Consider the following 15,765-nt stretch of genomic DNA (forward strand, 5'->3'; position numbering starts at 1 on the left):
GAATAACCTGGACTGTTTTGAATTCACATTACACACTCAAACAAATTGTTGGCTTTTTCACTCACATAGATAGATGAATAAGAGAAGAGATCATGACTTCTTTGGTTCTACTGGCAAGCTATAAATATAAGTCTTATATATTGAATATCAAAATATATTTCATATACAGAGATAGAACGAAAAAAAAAAGCATAAGGAGAAGAAAAGAAGCAAAAAGAGGAAAAAAAGGAAAGAAAAGGACAGACAGACAACAGGCACCCTTAATTACTGGAATTAGTTTGTAGTTCACCTAAATTATTTTTAATCCTTATTTCTAAATTGAATTTCATATGTATATAAATAGGATGGCTTTATTGCCTACATTTAACTTGTTGCTCATTTTCATAATTTACACTCTTTTTTCTTTTCTTTTCTCAGCTCAAGTCCTGACTTACAAGTTTTACTTACTTTCTTTCTCTTCATTTGTTAGTGCGCACTTTAGTCCAAATGAGATTAGTTCCTCAGGAATTAGTTCCTCAAAGTGACAAAGTATTATTGAAGACAAACCAGTTAGGATTTGGCTTTTACTTCTGCCAACAGATAACATCTCCACTAGATCACTGTAAACCAGTCTTGGGCTGGAGAGAACTAATAAAAATAACTGGCATTTTAATAGACTTATGCTAAGCTTTCTCAGTACTATGTATGTTCCCCAGTACTCAAAGTCATTTGAAGCTACATTTAGTGTGTATTTTCACAGGTCAATAGACAGTATCTTTAGAAGACTATTTTAAAAATTGGAACTTCTGTGTTAAAGTAAACATCCGTTTTTACAAGGAAATTTTGATGGCAGCTTTTGCAACAGCATTAATTTACTGTATTTCTAAACCCTTTTTTTTAGACCCATTTTAAATTTTTATTCATTTGACTGTAGGCAACTGGATGAACTTTCCTGTACAGGAGGAACCTTCCAGTACTGGAGGAGTTTTACAGCACACATATAGAATAGAAAGAGGAAAGGGGGAAAAAAAGGGTGTTCATATAATCAAGGGATATATGCACACATACAAAAAAAATCCCTTGTAGCTTCAGTTTAATTAGATGGTAGAAAATACCTATTGGCAAACTTTAAAGAGTAATATTAACTGTATGCCAACAAAAGGCTACACTTTTCTTTTGGGTCTCAATACTATAAAACCATCTCCTATAAATAACAGAAAATGTCAAAGCAATTGGAGAAAATATTGAAAGTGCAAAAGTTATGGGAATGTCTATGAAATTCCAGTTTCTTTTCAAAGGGTTTCTTAAAGAAATGGAGGCCTAAAAATACCACACTGTTATAACTATTACAGTTACAATTTCTTATGTTACTTATTACCTTTTAAATTAGTGAAAAGACAAGTCTAAATAGACATATGCTGCAAAGCATCTTTCCAACAGAGCTCGAACAACAAAGGCTGTTACCTGCTTTTGTAACAAGTAAGCAAATCAGATAGTGCTCCAGAAAATGAGCAAGAGTCTTTAAAGTAAGAAATATGGATGTCTCTTTGGAGTTTGCCCAGCACCTGAATTCCTGTTTTTCATTCCCTGTATGTGGCTGCTACAGCTAATGGGAAGCTTGGAGCACAGTGGGAAAGTAGGACTAAGCTCAGTCATGGATATGAGACTTTTTTCAAGCTGAATTTCCAAAGCTTTGTGGTTTTGTAAGGGCTGGAAATACTGGGCTTCCTTGTAATATTCTGGTCTATTCATTCCCTTCTACAAATGAAAGCAGGAAGTGAGTAGATCAGTGGTTTAAAAAGGAAAGTTGCAAAGTTTTTTCAAATTTCTAAGTAAATCCAAATCTGAGTCCAAATTTTGTCTGAGGTTAGACCAAAAGTTTAGGCTACTGCTAATTCTATCAGCAAGGTCTATGCCTACTGTTGCTTCATCTAGAATGATTCTTCAAGTGTTTGCTGAAGAACATCTGAAATAAGGAAGTCTGAAATACAACAAAAAATATTTTTAAAATAAGTACCTAAAACAAAACCCAGTCCTCCACAGGGCTGATACTAACCATTTATGAAAAGTGGTTTTCATCCCAATTTTGAAATCTGGAAACCTAACTATCTGAAATCAGATTTAGGATCACAATAATTTAAGCAATTTCAAAATCTGAACACTGTATTTTCAACAAAGGTTGAAAATAAAAAAATTACTTGCTACTGGACAAAGGCTCAGAGATTTAGTATGAATCTCTTTTACTAGAATCTTAGCAAAGGATCTCAAACTTGAGAACAACAGGAGATCTCCATATTCAACTTCTCAAATCAACAGAGATCTTTGGCAGAGAGTAGAGAATCATCATCTTTTTTTCCTCTGTCCCAAGAAGCCAGGATAGTCCATGTTTATTAAATTGCAAAGCCCTTAGGCTCCTATGGGACTCAGGTAATGGGAGATTCACCACTGCTGAAAACTCTCTGTACTTCTCACTTTGTAATTGCATATGTGAATCCTAAAAATAGAAAGATTCAAAGAATGTCAATCTTATTAACCGTTAATTCCCAGCCCAAACCAGTGATAACCAAATCATAACCAAGAAAGTGAGGCAGCTTACATGAAAACAGGGAAGATTAAGTTTGGAAGCAAGGAGGTCACATAGGCCTACCCTTCAATTTCTGCTGAGATAGCTGGTTTTAAAGATTAAGCTGTGTAACTAACAGAATGGTAAATTCCTAACCAGATTCTCACAGGCACTTACTCCTTTCCTGGTTGCACTGCACTTACGTGAGTTCAACCTCTAACAAACAAACAAACAAACAAACAAACCAACCCTAAAACAACAAAAAAACCTGATGTATGTCTACAGAAGGGCTTTCAGCTTTCTGTGGCAGAAACTTGCTTAAGTGGCACCCAGAGAGTCTGAGCTTTGACGTGGCCCAAATCCCTTTTAAAGACATGTAAATACAGTCATGTAAATACCTTGAAAATATTCACTTTCCTTTTTTTTTTGTTTTCAATATTAGCTTGACACATTTTGAGGAAAGATATATGAAAGCAAATACTGCAAATGTTCTTTCACCTCTGCAAGACAGAACACATGTAACAAAATGCCAACCCAAATAATAAATTTCTTTTGAAAAAAAGAAATTCTTCAAGAGACTGTTGATATATGAGGGCTGGCTTGCTCTCAACAACTTACATTAACTTTCTAATTGCTGTCATTCAGGGCCCAGCTCTTTTTACCTACAGTAACTCCCAAACTCGCCTGCACTCTGAAACTCTACATCCTTCTCCTAGCTACAGATCTTTATCAGAGAAAAAAAGACAAAAAACCTTCAGTGGCATTTCACATGCTACAATTAGAATATAATTTCAGCTCTGCTTGTATTTTCCTAGAAACCATATCATTACAGTAAGCAGGGAATAAACCCCCCCACTTTTTAGAAGTAAAAAGGAAGGATTTTTGACCAGTTATGTATTTTTTCTCTTCCCTCATAAATTCAGTCTGAAAAGTAAGCATGAGATGGAGAAGATACATAAATCTATGGGTGGACTAGTCTAACAAAGGGCAAATGTGTACCATGTTAAGAGGTATCTGAGCCAGCTCAGAATGAACTGACATATTTACAGGGCCCACTGCAACACTAAGCAGATCTATGTCTAGAAACATGTACTGTCATGTGCTGCTCTAACCTGGAAAAGGAGACAGACCTTTCAACAGACCTAATTAGCTTGAGTAGAAGTGCCACACTGATATGGCAACACTATTTCAACAACAATCAGCTCAGAAACCTCTCCAGTGTAGCATTAGTTGCTGACTCATCACTACCACTCTTAAATAGCAAAAGTGACTCCATCTTTTGGAAGAACACTCTCTTCTCTTCTGGGAGCAATTTGAAGTTTTCCATAAGCCTGTTCTTAATGTTCGGAACATCTTGCAACACCTTTCACTCAACAAAGCTCCTCCTGTGGGCAAGTTTGGGTAGCAGACACCCACAGGAGGTACACCAGCAGGCTGAAAGACAGCAGCAGCAGGGACAGGAACGTGGGCAGCAGACTTCGACAAGGAAGAAAGACAATCCCTAGGGAGCCAGCGTGATGCACTGAGAGAGGAAGGAAGCCACGGGGGCACTGTGGAGAAATGGGAGTGGAGATCTGAAGGGAATATAAGTGGAAGTGCTCACCGCCGGTTCAGCTGCTCCATTTGCTGGATGGAGCCAGACCTGTGGATCCCGTCCGGCGTTGCCGCGGCTGTGGGGCGCTGCCACGTGGTGGTTCGGTTCACGTGATCAACATAGAACACCCTCCCGTGGCTGTCTATCCGAGCTTCCCAATCTAGGGTTGGAAAAAAAGGAAGGGGTAATGCTGTCAGGGTGATGCCTTCCAGAACACCTGAATGCGGGAGATACATACGCACACAAATACACAGACAGGGTATATACACACGAGATACTACACAGAGAGTCTAGATGTGTGCAATAGGCATTACGTGTATATATTCAAAGTATACATTCAAATGTGTATATATACTATGTGCTTGTCTATATGTATGTATGTGCATACATTGCATATACATAAATAGTTGACACACAGCACATAGGTAGCCTATGGAATTCACTGCTATTGGTTACAAAAAGCAAGTGACAGTGGCTACATTTTTAAGGGCTGGGTAATTTTACTTTCAGCAATACAAGTTGGCTGGATTCATTGCAGGTCAAGGTAGCCATATAGAGCCAACCCTTAGTAGAAAAGTGTTACATCTGAGATTACAGCTGAGATAATACGGCAAATCCCATGTTTTATTTTTTGTTATATTTCACAAAAACATGTTAATTTCTCTCTTTTTTATAAGGTGTCTTCAAAGGATACCATACAGCAATTAAAGACTCCCCTGAAAACTGACTGCAGCCTGGTTGGACGAATCCTTAGAAATCTCTCTAAACAGGTAAGTATCAGAAGTATATTGCTCTGGTGAATATCTGTGAGATTTATCAGCAGCTAGATTTTAGCAGCAGCTTTAGCAGCATAATATTAATCCTTCCATCATTATTGTTTCCTGCTGGTGCTTAAGTTGTGCCATGCTCAAAAACTAAAAGTTATTTGGTATATGATGGCTCATGGAAAATGATAATGTTGATTTTAAAAAGTGTCTGTAACAGGAGAAATACAGAAGTGAGTTAACTAGCAAATCGGCATATCAAATTGGTTGGAATGTATGGAGTGGTGATATAAATTAGACTTGCTAGTTCTGTATTTCTACATGACCCATCAGCTAATGAAATATCTATGTAAATTCATGCACATACTTTCTACATGTGTTCATATACCAACCTCACTCATGTTCACACACAAATCCACACAGAGTGATTACCTTTGTGGGCAAGCACTTCCTCTTATTTCCATACTCCTTCTATGATATTCCCCTCCCTGATGAGTCCACTCCTTATTCTATGGCTTTCGGTGATGAAATTTGAGATCAGTTGGATTTTATAGTTTATGTATTTTTATCTCTACTCTCCAAGAGTAGGACCAAATGTGCTCCACTTCCTGCTGTGTCTGGAAACGTATTTTTCACGGCTAGTTCCCATGCCCTGAATGCTAGTCCTGGCTCAACTCAGGTCCCATACCTGGGCTGGTCCCAGCAAAATGTAGGCTACTTAAATCTATGGCTGGCTGCTCTGACATGTTAATCCTGCAGGCCTTAAAAGATGGGCATCGGGTATCCTTGGATTTATTTTCTGTAAGACTCCAAAACAAAAAGAGCCATATGCACATGCATTATTTCTTTAAAAGCTGTCTATAAGTACCTCAGTCCTTATAGACTTCAAAACCTACAGTCACACCACAGACACACATTGTCTCTTAACTGTGAACATCGCTATAAAATTTCAAGGACAGGACACCAGGGGGTGTTGGTCGACAGCCGCCTGAATGTGAGCCAGCAGTGTGATCAGCTGGCCAAGAACACCAGCACCCTCCTGGATTTTATCAAAAATTGTGTGGCCAGCACTACAAGGGAAGAGATTGTACTCCTGTACTCAGCACTGGTAAGGCTGCACCTCAAGTGCTGTGTTCAGTTCTGGGCCCCTCACCACAAGAAACACATTGAACTGCTGGAGTGTGTTCAGAGAAGGGTGACTAAGCTCCTGAAGGGTCTGGAGAACAAGCCTTAGGAGGAGAGGCTGAGAGAATTCAAAATGTTTACACTGGAGAAGAGAAGGCTGAGGGGAGACCTCATTGCTCTCCATAGCTACCTGAATGGAGGTATAGGGAAATGGGTGCTGGTCTCTTCTCTCAAGGGAACAATGACAGGACTAGAGGCCTGGAGTTGCACCTAGGGAGATTTAGACTAGATATGAGGAAGAATTTGTCTACTAAGAGAGTAGTTAGGTGTTGGAATAGGGAGGTGGTGGAATTACCATCCCTGGAAGAATTAAAAACTGTGTAGATGAAGCACTTCAGGACATCCTCTAGAGGGTGATATAGATACTGACATATATTTTACTGGGGGGGTGGTGTTGACGGTTGGACACAGTGATCTTAGAGATCTTTTCCAACTGTGACAATTCTGTGACTCTCTTTTCCTCCCACCAGGTAAAATTTCTCCAAGGATGTTGTAGCTGTTTCAAGAACAAGGTCACAGCTTTGTTAAAAAAAAAAAAAAAGTCTGAAACATATGACAGTGAAAACCAGCACATCAAGTACAACAGATGCACATTGAGGGAAATCAGACTGACACGAGGCAGGCTGAAGGCCTGGGTCTTGCTGAGCACACTATCACTGGTGGCAGGTGTACCACTGTGGGTGGGGAATTGTCCTTCTGGATCTAGGCACTGCCTGCAATACCCTCAAGGAAATAATCTCGACCTGATCAAATGTGACATGATGTACCTTAACATCATTAAGATCTTAATTTTCCTTTCTGTTGTCTGGCGAAGGACAAATCCTAGCCCTCATCCCAGGCTCTTGTAGTATACATGTAAAAAGTTAAGAGTAATAAAGCTGATGGACAATTAAAACTTGTAGACAATGCTCTAGAGAGCTTACAGAAGACATCAACTGGCCATTTTATTCTGAAGCCTGCTGATGGACACTTAGTAAGAACAGTACTATGCAGTTACACAATCAAATAAGGTCTTCATGTAATCCAGTCTTGTGCACTACTGGCTCTAGAGGCTATGTTGCATTACCTCTTTAATTGCAACTTAGAATTCCTAAGCTAGTAAGCATAATACTTAGAAATCTAGGAGCAACAAAACTTTTCCAAAGCTTGGAGACCACAGTGAAAACATCAGGTCAGGCTGATGCAGACTGGATTACAAATTCAGGAAGGCTGTCTCTGTTGGATGCATGCACCTACTGTACAGCCATCCAGAAGCAGTATGTTTAGACATGAACTACACCTTCTTTTGAGTGATGTTTGATTAATTTCTTTATAGTTATATACACTTGAAATTTACTCTTACATTTGGCTGACTCTTGCACTGGCATGCTAAAATATTAGAAACTGTGTGTCACATGGCTTTGGAGAAACCTGCAGCAGTACTGCTCCTCGCAACAGCATTTTTAATCAGCTGAATGAATTTTGGTCACCTGGGAGGACTGCAAGAGGGTGGCAGGTGCTTTTGTTGTACCCAAATGACAGGTGCACTTTCTGGTTTACCACAAGACAACCTGTAAATCACACAAGTCACTAAGGCTGCACATGAAGCTAGGCAGATAAATGGATATCTGCACAGGGAGATGAACTGCACAGGTGAACTGAAAGAGAGAACTCTTCTTCTGAGCTGTGTTTAAGCCCCTTCATGCTACTTCAGGGGCACAGGTGATCTAGGAAGCAGCCAAACCTCCTCAGGGTCCTTTGACAGTTTTTCAGGTGAAAGAAGACTGTGACTATAACAGAGACTAACATCCATCTAATCTTCACAGTAAGAGCATGCTGGAGCACAGGCTGGGGACAGGACAGCACTGGTTCTGTTTTCCAGTGGTCCCTGTTTATCAGCGGAGTCATATTTCACATCACATTCCCAGACTGTTCTGATTCATACCAGGAGATACAATTTTTTCTGGCAGGACCATAATCTTGGCTTGGCAGAGTAAATCCGCTGTCCGTGCTCAGCTACACCTTCAGCAAGGAGTAGGTCTGAACTGGGCACATGTTAGTCAGCTTCAGTCCTGTGGGGTTTCCATGCCACCATGAAGCTGTAGAAACTCTATTAATCTTGTATAGGTCTTAACATTCAGACTCATCATTATGACATTCCTACACACACATACTGAATCTCTTCTACCTTACATTCCTAAAAAAACCTGTCTGAAACTAAATTTCCTTTCTGAGACCAACTGCTGTGAGGCTATGACGAAACAAAGCTAGTCAGAAAACCATTCAAAAGAGAAAGAAGACTGTCCAGAAGATTCTTCATGACTGAAGTAAAACCATTCAATGTTGAACTTGCAGAATCTACAGATTATCTTCAGCCTGACTTAGAAATGGAAGTTAATGCTGCATGTCAGAAGCTAGGCTTGATCATACAACTCAAGTTTAAAATAAAGGGTTTCTTTCTTTGACATGATCAAAGAACTACTTATCTAGGATTAAGAAGCAGTAAAGGAACTGAGGTGATGATACTGAATGCTAGGAAAAGAATATTTCTAGTTTAAGACTACAGGTTTCATTTTGAAATGACCTTAAAATATCACAAAGAGTTTTTGGAAACAGGTTTTCTAGGTGATATTATCCAACTGAATGTTTTTGCCTTTAAAGTTAACTTGGTTCAGTCTATTCCTAATAAGATCAATATATTTCAGCCCACAGTGTGAGTCTTTATTGTACAAATAATGTTATATGTATATACTAAAACAAAATCCTACAAAGGCATGTAATTTCTGTGCTGTAGCATCACATGTGTTTCATGCCCTTAAACCCTGTTGTGAAACCACTTGTGAAAACGAATGGTAGAAATACTTGCCTTTTGAGGATAATTATAAGAAAGAAGAAGAATGTATTAAATTGGTTATGGAAAAATATGAAATAGATACACAGTATGTTTTGTTTTCCTGAGCTGGTATCAGTCTGCTATCATTAACTGATCTAATGGGAATGTGCTTGATTCTAAAAGTGTTGGTGTAAGAGCAGAAGGAAGAGAAATACTTGCCTGCTACAGAGATAGCCGTTCCCATTTCATCACTCACTTGCAAGACACAGTGGGACTCTAATAAGACTTCATTAGGCTAAAGGCATTTGAATCATTCATGCCACAGTGCAACTGATGTCAGCACCAGGCTATTTCTGGCTTAGGGAATACTGACAGCACCATCAGTAAACAATGAATTATTTGTCAAGAGCACCACAGGGCAAAAAAGTGTGTTCCATTCTTGGGCTCTGAAGAAAATAAGAGTGCTTTTTTATATGCCTCCTTATTTTTCTGAGGCAGTGCACATTTCAGATTGCTAAATCATGTGCTGAGGTTGGAAGGTGCTCAGCAGCACCTTGCACAGCATCGAGCGCGCTCTGCTGGGCACCTAGCGCTAATGCAGAAAGCGAGGTAATCCTCCGGGAACACACCAGCGATAGGATAAAGCGAGCTAATCCTCCGGGAACACACCAGCGATAGGCTACAGAGGCAAATGAAAACATCTGATTCAGTTGCAAAAAATCCCCTATTATCAGCTTGCTAATTGATCGCGCTACTTAAGGCTCTCATCTTGATCCAATGCAACTGCAGACATCGTTACAGTCCATAATGAAGACAGAATTAACTGATCATCAAATCCAATGACAGTACAAGACCACTGTATGTGACCTGCCTTTTCCCAGCTTCTCCCGGCTTTGCTCAGACTTGGACCTGTCTGTTCCAGGAGCTTCCTGACTGTGAAAAGGGTCTGTGTGCTAGACCTGCAAGCAGAGCTGAGAGACCACAGTGACTGTCACCCCAAACCATCTTTGAAGTTGTCTATGGAATAACCTGGAGACAAATGTTACAGAAAAATCAAAGCATTTTGCTGATAGACCACCCAGAAGGCATTTATAGTAAGACATCTGGAACACCTGACAGATACTCACTCATTCCGGTCTACACACACTGACGGGAAACAGAGAAATACTATTTTCATTTCATGGTAGCTAAGGAAGAAGACAGATCAAGGTAGAGGGAGGTTACAGAGCTTGTTCAAAATAATGTGAAAACACTTGGAAGTCAGGATCAAATAAGAGAAACAAAAGGACATATTGCTTGGGTTCTGGAGAATGTATATACAGAACAGATCGGGTTATTTAGAAAGACATACTGACCTCTACACTGTTTGAGTTAACAGGAAAAGCTGAAAAAATGCAATAAATTAAAAAACTAAAGCTTACTTGGCGGAAGAGGCTCATCGATAGTTGGGTAGTGATGATGGTCAGGCCTCAGAGAAGGAAGCTGGCTGACTGGCTGAGAATTATGGAGTAAAGGACAATCACCTATGGACAAGATATTTAAGACATTGACAGTCATTCACTGTTTTCACAATGTGGTTCAAAAATGTGCTACTGTAAAACAATTTTTTTATTTTTAAATGGGTTAGCCTGGTGTACCAGCAGCTGGTTATTCCTGTTTTCAGTCATTATTTTAATAACAAATTGTATTCCAAAGAACTATAAAAATAATGCCGTCAAGGCTCTGATCTCAGGTTTGAGTCAATGCTAAACTGCTATGGGCCAGGTTCTGGACTCATGGACACACGTGTAAGCGAGAGAAGAATGAGGCTTGATCTCTGAGAACTACTGTGCATGAGCAACCAAGCTCCAGCTTCTGCAGAAATTTGCAGGAACATGCAAAATCCTGGTTCCAACTCTTCATTCATCCCACCAGTGGAACACAAGGTTAAAAGCTGCTTTGGATCTTTCTCTGTTTGTCTAAAAGATCAGTGGCTGTACTGGAATGTCGTACTCCAATGAAGTGGACTGGAATTCTGTCAGGATTCTGCAGCCCCTGCAAAGCAGAAGATCATCCCCTCCTATAGCTATTTGTTAAAATTCAAAGAATCCATCGTGGGTGAAAGGAAGGAGAATGAGAGAAGGTCCAGAAATAGGTAGAAGACAGGTGGTAGAAGAGTAGGACGAAAGATAGTGAGACACAGTCAGGATCTGAGAAGATAAAGAAGGAAGACCTGAGATACAGAAGAAAGAAAGAAGGAGAGACACACAGAAGACAGTGTGGAGTAAGTTTTAAACACTAACATTCTATATATGTGTATATATCAAATGTGAAATAAATAAAACCTAAGCAAATGTCCTAACTCATTTCTGTTGAAAGGAAAAAGTAACCAAAGATCCAATCAATGTTTATAGAATCCTTTAAGCAACTAAAAAGTTACAGTAGGGATGAAACATCATTCCTCATCATTGACTTAATGGTAGGAATAAGGAACTTGCATGTTAAAATTTCACAAATTCCAGAATTTGCATTCCTTCTTGGCCTGACCTTAAAACTTAGAAACAAGGACTGTTTATCCTACTAACAGATTAATTTTCATATTGAATGATCACAGTTTTTCACTATAACCTCGAGCTCCAAGTGGGCCTACTAATACAGATACAATCTAAGTTGCATACATACATTTTTTACATGCATCAGAGGGATGCACCTTAAGAAAAAACATATTTAGTGTTTCTCACATCACCATAAAAATTACACAAAGATACTTCAAATTTAAAAAACAGACAATGCAGGTAAGCCAAATTCACTGTGTGCTGGCTAGTTTAGCCATTTAAAATGTCAGAATCTTAATACTCTAAGAATGAACATTTTGTAAAAAACCCTAACTGTAAAAAGAAAAAAACAAAAAAAACCAAAACCAAACAAAAAAACACACCACAAAAAAACAAACACAAAATGTATGTTTAATCAGATAGAAGACAGAATCCAGTTTTGTATAAAACTGTAAAAAAAAAAAAATTTACACCATCCAGAAGTGAAAAAAATCACTTAGACAAAACCACACCCTTTTCTAGGTGCTCTGATGACACAGTACGGCCTGTAAAATGTCTTAAACCACTTGTTTAAAGGCGTATCTCACAGTTGCATCTGCTGCATATTCTGAGCAGACAGCAGAGTTATCTAAGTCATTACTCAGTGCTCAATGTCCATCTCTCATTGCCTTAAAAACTGTGCTATTACTACAGGTGTTGGAGCACCAACTACCAGATCACCCGTCTGTATTTCTTTACTTACCATAATTGACTCTTCCCTAGTCAAGAAAGTTACTCCAAGTCAGTGGGAGCATAGTAGTATCTGTCACCTGGAGTGGATGGAGGTGACCACATCTACTGTATTTGTAACAGCTGCTGAGTTATGAAGCAACATGCACAGTTACCAAAGCACTCATGGTCATACCAAGAGTGCAAAGAGTTGGGCTGCCCTTTAGACATCCTCTCAGGTAATCAAAGCAAAGCCACTGTGAACACTGTAGTGCCCTCTTTGGAGGCTCAAGGGGCACAATCTCAGAGCTGTACTGAATGCATATGCAGAAGACACCTCCTCCCCCCATATCCCTTCTCAAAAGTGCACACAGGCCACATCTATAATGGTCTCACACACACACACGCTCATGCCCCCTTAGGTATGCTTGCACATAAATGCTGTCCACATGCAGAGACCCTTGCCTGCAAGGAAGGAAACCAGCTTTCCATGACTCTAAGAATTTAATTCTTTGGGCTTGATTCTTCTTTGCAGAGAGAATAATTGCCTAGGTCCAGCTGTCTATAATGTCTTTACCCAGTCCAGCATGTAAGGCCAGTCTTTACACCTTTCTGCTGTGGGAGGGCCTACAGCAGTAGAAGGTGGGGATAAACTGGGACTGGAAAAGAAAACCCAGAAAGATGCTTTGATTGCCATTTCCCAGTGATCCCAAAGTACCCTATCCTTTCAGTGCCATTTTAACTTGGTGTCACTTATAGTGGGAGAAAGATGACTCAGGATTTTTGGAAAGCAGCAACTGCCTCTTGACCTTGCTGCACACTCCTTAGCTGCTGCTGAGGCCTTTCTTCTTCAGCTGCAGAAAAGCATTACAATAGCTGAAGAAAAGATGGATGATCAAACCCATCCTTTATGTAATTCCTATGACATAAAATGACTTACCAAAGGTAGGAATTTAATGTAACAGTTTGGAGGGACTGGGAAGAATAGTACCTAAATTACAAAGACAAAAATTTACTTTCTAAAGTATGTTTTATCTCTGGAGAAGGATAAGGATTTGAGAATTTTGTTCAATTTTCAAAGTATATAAGAAAAGTATCTATTGAGTTGTGCTATGGTCTGTGAAAGCTGAGGTAGGTTTGTTTGATACCTGGGACAAACAGGACTAGAAAACTGGTTTTGTAAGAGATAAATATTGGAATTTCTTCATGCTTATGACTGTGCATGGCTACAAATCATATACAGAAAATCGCCCAAATTTTTAGCTGGTGTAAATCTGCCCTTTGACAACCACAAGCTGGTCCTCCCACTGACTATCAGAGACTGACTATTTGTGACTGACTATTATGGCAGCACATAGGATATGGGAAATGGAACAATCCCAGAAAATAAGGAATGAGTTGGTGGATGTGATAATGCTGATCTGCCACATAACTACAGCAGCTAATCTTGATTTTATAACAATGCATGACATTCTACAGGAATCCATATTTACAGATCCCCATCTGATCTATTTGGTTTTGCGGGGATTTTTAAGGACAGGCTCAATGATCAACCCCCACCCCGATAACTGGCCCAGCTCACAGTCCCCAAATTTGTATGAAAAAAACTGTGAGCTACTTGAAACCTCGATTATCTGATGCCTTACGTGACATCCAGATAACCAGGGTTTCTCAGAGCATTGATTCTCAGGATCTAACCTTCTCTTCTGCTGCTTGGACCTGCTATTGGGGTGTCTAGACTCTCTGTGGCTCTTTGTGGATTCCCACCATGAGCTACTAGTTCATCTGGCCACTGGGAGGAGCCATCCACTTGCTCCCTGTCCAGCTCAGGGCTCTGCACTGAATCTGGCACTGACTCAAAAGCACTGTTCTCCTCCTCATCATCATCCTGTGAGGAAAAGACTGTGCTCTCAGAAATCTTTGCACTGTCGACGGAGGAGAAGCGGGTATGGCTGGAGAAGCGATTGTTACTGTCGTAACAGGAGGTGCTGTAGCAAGAAGTGCTGTAGCAGGAGGTACTGTAACAGGAAGTGCTGTAGCAAGAGGGGCTGTAGCAAGAGGTGTCACACGCCTCGCACTCGTTGTCACCATTGGCTCTGGAGCTCGACTCGCTTTCGCTTACTGGCCTGGGGTGTTCCCCATCCAACAGCACATCATCATTTAAGTCAGAGAGTTGCTCATCCAAGGTCCCAGGAGGCACCGTTCTCTGGCTGAAGTTCTCTTCAGCCTCGTTTTCCAGAGGAGGCTCTGCCGCCACCGTCTCACTCTCACTGACCATCTCCTTCTCCAGCGCTTCCTTGACTGTAGACTCCTCATCGTTCTCTCCACCATTGCCACCATCTTGTTCTTCTTCCCCATCGCTGCTCATCTGTGCTGAGGGAAGGCTGTGGAGCAAGTTGTGGATCCGTATGTAGTGCGTGCGAGGGGTCTCCGGCTCACCGCAAGCTGAAGCTATGACGGTCTCAAGTTCAGACACAGGCAGAGAGCACGGCCTGTTTTTCCTCTTTGCTGTGGTCCTCAGTTGTAGTTTGCTGTCTTCTGCCTCCTGGGCTGAAGCCCCTTCTTCTTCCTGACCCTTCTCTAGGTCCTTGCCAGCATGCACATCTGCACTCACCTCATCAATATCTAATGGTTCTACGCTGGTAAAGACTCCAAGATCTCCCTGAGTAACAGAATTGACTTCGTTATTTTCCCTAACTTCAGTCTCAGGAGGAGACATACAAGCCAGCAGAGCCGGCTGCTCCGTGAGGTCCGTGGCACTCAAAGAAGGCAGCACTTCTGGGACGGGTTCCAAGGGCTCAGGAACTGGCACTGCATCAACCTCCCCATCTCCTGCTAGCTCTTCATTTAAGCTGTTCTGGTTGACTTCCCCAGGTGGTTTGACAGCCCCTGGGCTATCCACACTGTTCACCATGTATCCATTTAGCTGTTCTGGAGCTGTACTTTCTGAGGTCACTGTGTTGATGCATGGAGGCTCACCGAGGCTTTCCTCTGTGGGGTTGTTCATAGGGCTTTCCTGGAGGTCAGCTGGCTCAGGATCTGCACTAATAGAGACCTCTTCATCATCTGTATGAGATAGGAAAAGAAATTACTTACTTCTTTAACAATAAGTGTCTACTGAACCAGAAGCTTGGCTGCGGAGGCACAGGCATCCACAGCAATCTAAGAAAATTAAAAGCATAAATCACAGTGTGAAGTGAGTGGGCAACTGAGAAACTATCAAGAAATTTTGGCGCTTTTTTTTTTGGCTTTTTTTTTTTTTTTTTGCTAGGCAGTCTTTGTACAGTGAATTTAACAACTATTAGGCTTACTTATGCTAAATCTGCATGCAGCACCCTTCTTCCTTGTAACATAATCTGAAGGTAACACGTTCTCGAAACTCCTCTTTGAGCCAAACTGTCATCGGAGGGAATATCATGGGATTGACAAGAAGTCTTCTGTCAGGTTTTAATGACATTTTGCTTGTGCTGAAGCTGACAAGATTCCACCACAGAGAACTTAAAAACTTGTTTTTCACACCCCCTGAAAGGCAAAAACTTTCCCTGAAACATCACTTTTGCAATCCTCATCTGTACCACCTCCTCCTAAATGCCAGACAACCCTGGCTCTTTCACACATTCCAAATA

The 15,765-nt window shown here is 40.6% G+C and overlaps 1 protein-coding gene across 1 annotated transcript in view; it reads right to left on the reverse strand.

The window, feature by feature from the left end:
* The window catches only part of HECW1 (HECT, C2 and WW domain containing E3 ubiquitin protein ligase 1), a 251,826-nt gene that overhangs the window by 58,023 nt on the left and 178,038 nt on the right, over nucleotides 1–15,765 (reverse strand). Inside the window, exons 9-11 of the mRNA XM_030445676.1 lie at nucleotides 13,838–15,205; nucleotides 10,319–10,420; nucleotides 4,146–4,296 (exon numbers count right to left, since the gene is read on the reverse strand). Coding sequence (XP_030301536.1) covers nucleotides 4,146–4,296; nucleotides 10,319–10,420; nucleotides 13,838–15,205 — 1,621 coding nt within the window. The remainder of the gene's footprint in view (nucleotides 1–4,145; nucleotides 4,297–10,318; nucleotides 10,421–13,837; nucleotides 15,206–15,765) is intronic.

The sequence above is a fragment of the Calypte anna genome, chromosome 2 (assembly GCF_003957555.1).
Source record: "Calypte anna isolate BGI_N300 chromosome 2, bCalAnn1_v1.p, whole genome shotgun sequence".
Lineage (NCBI taxonomy): Eukaryota > Metazoa > Chordata > Aves > Apodiformes > Trochilidae > Calypte > Calypte anna.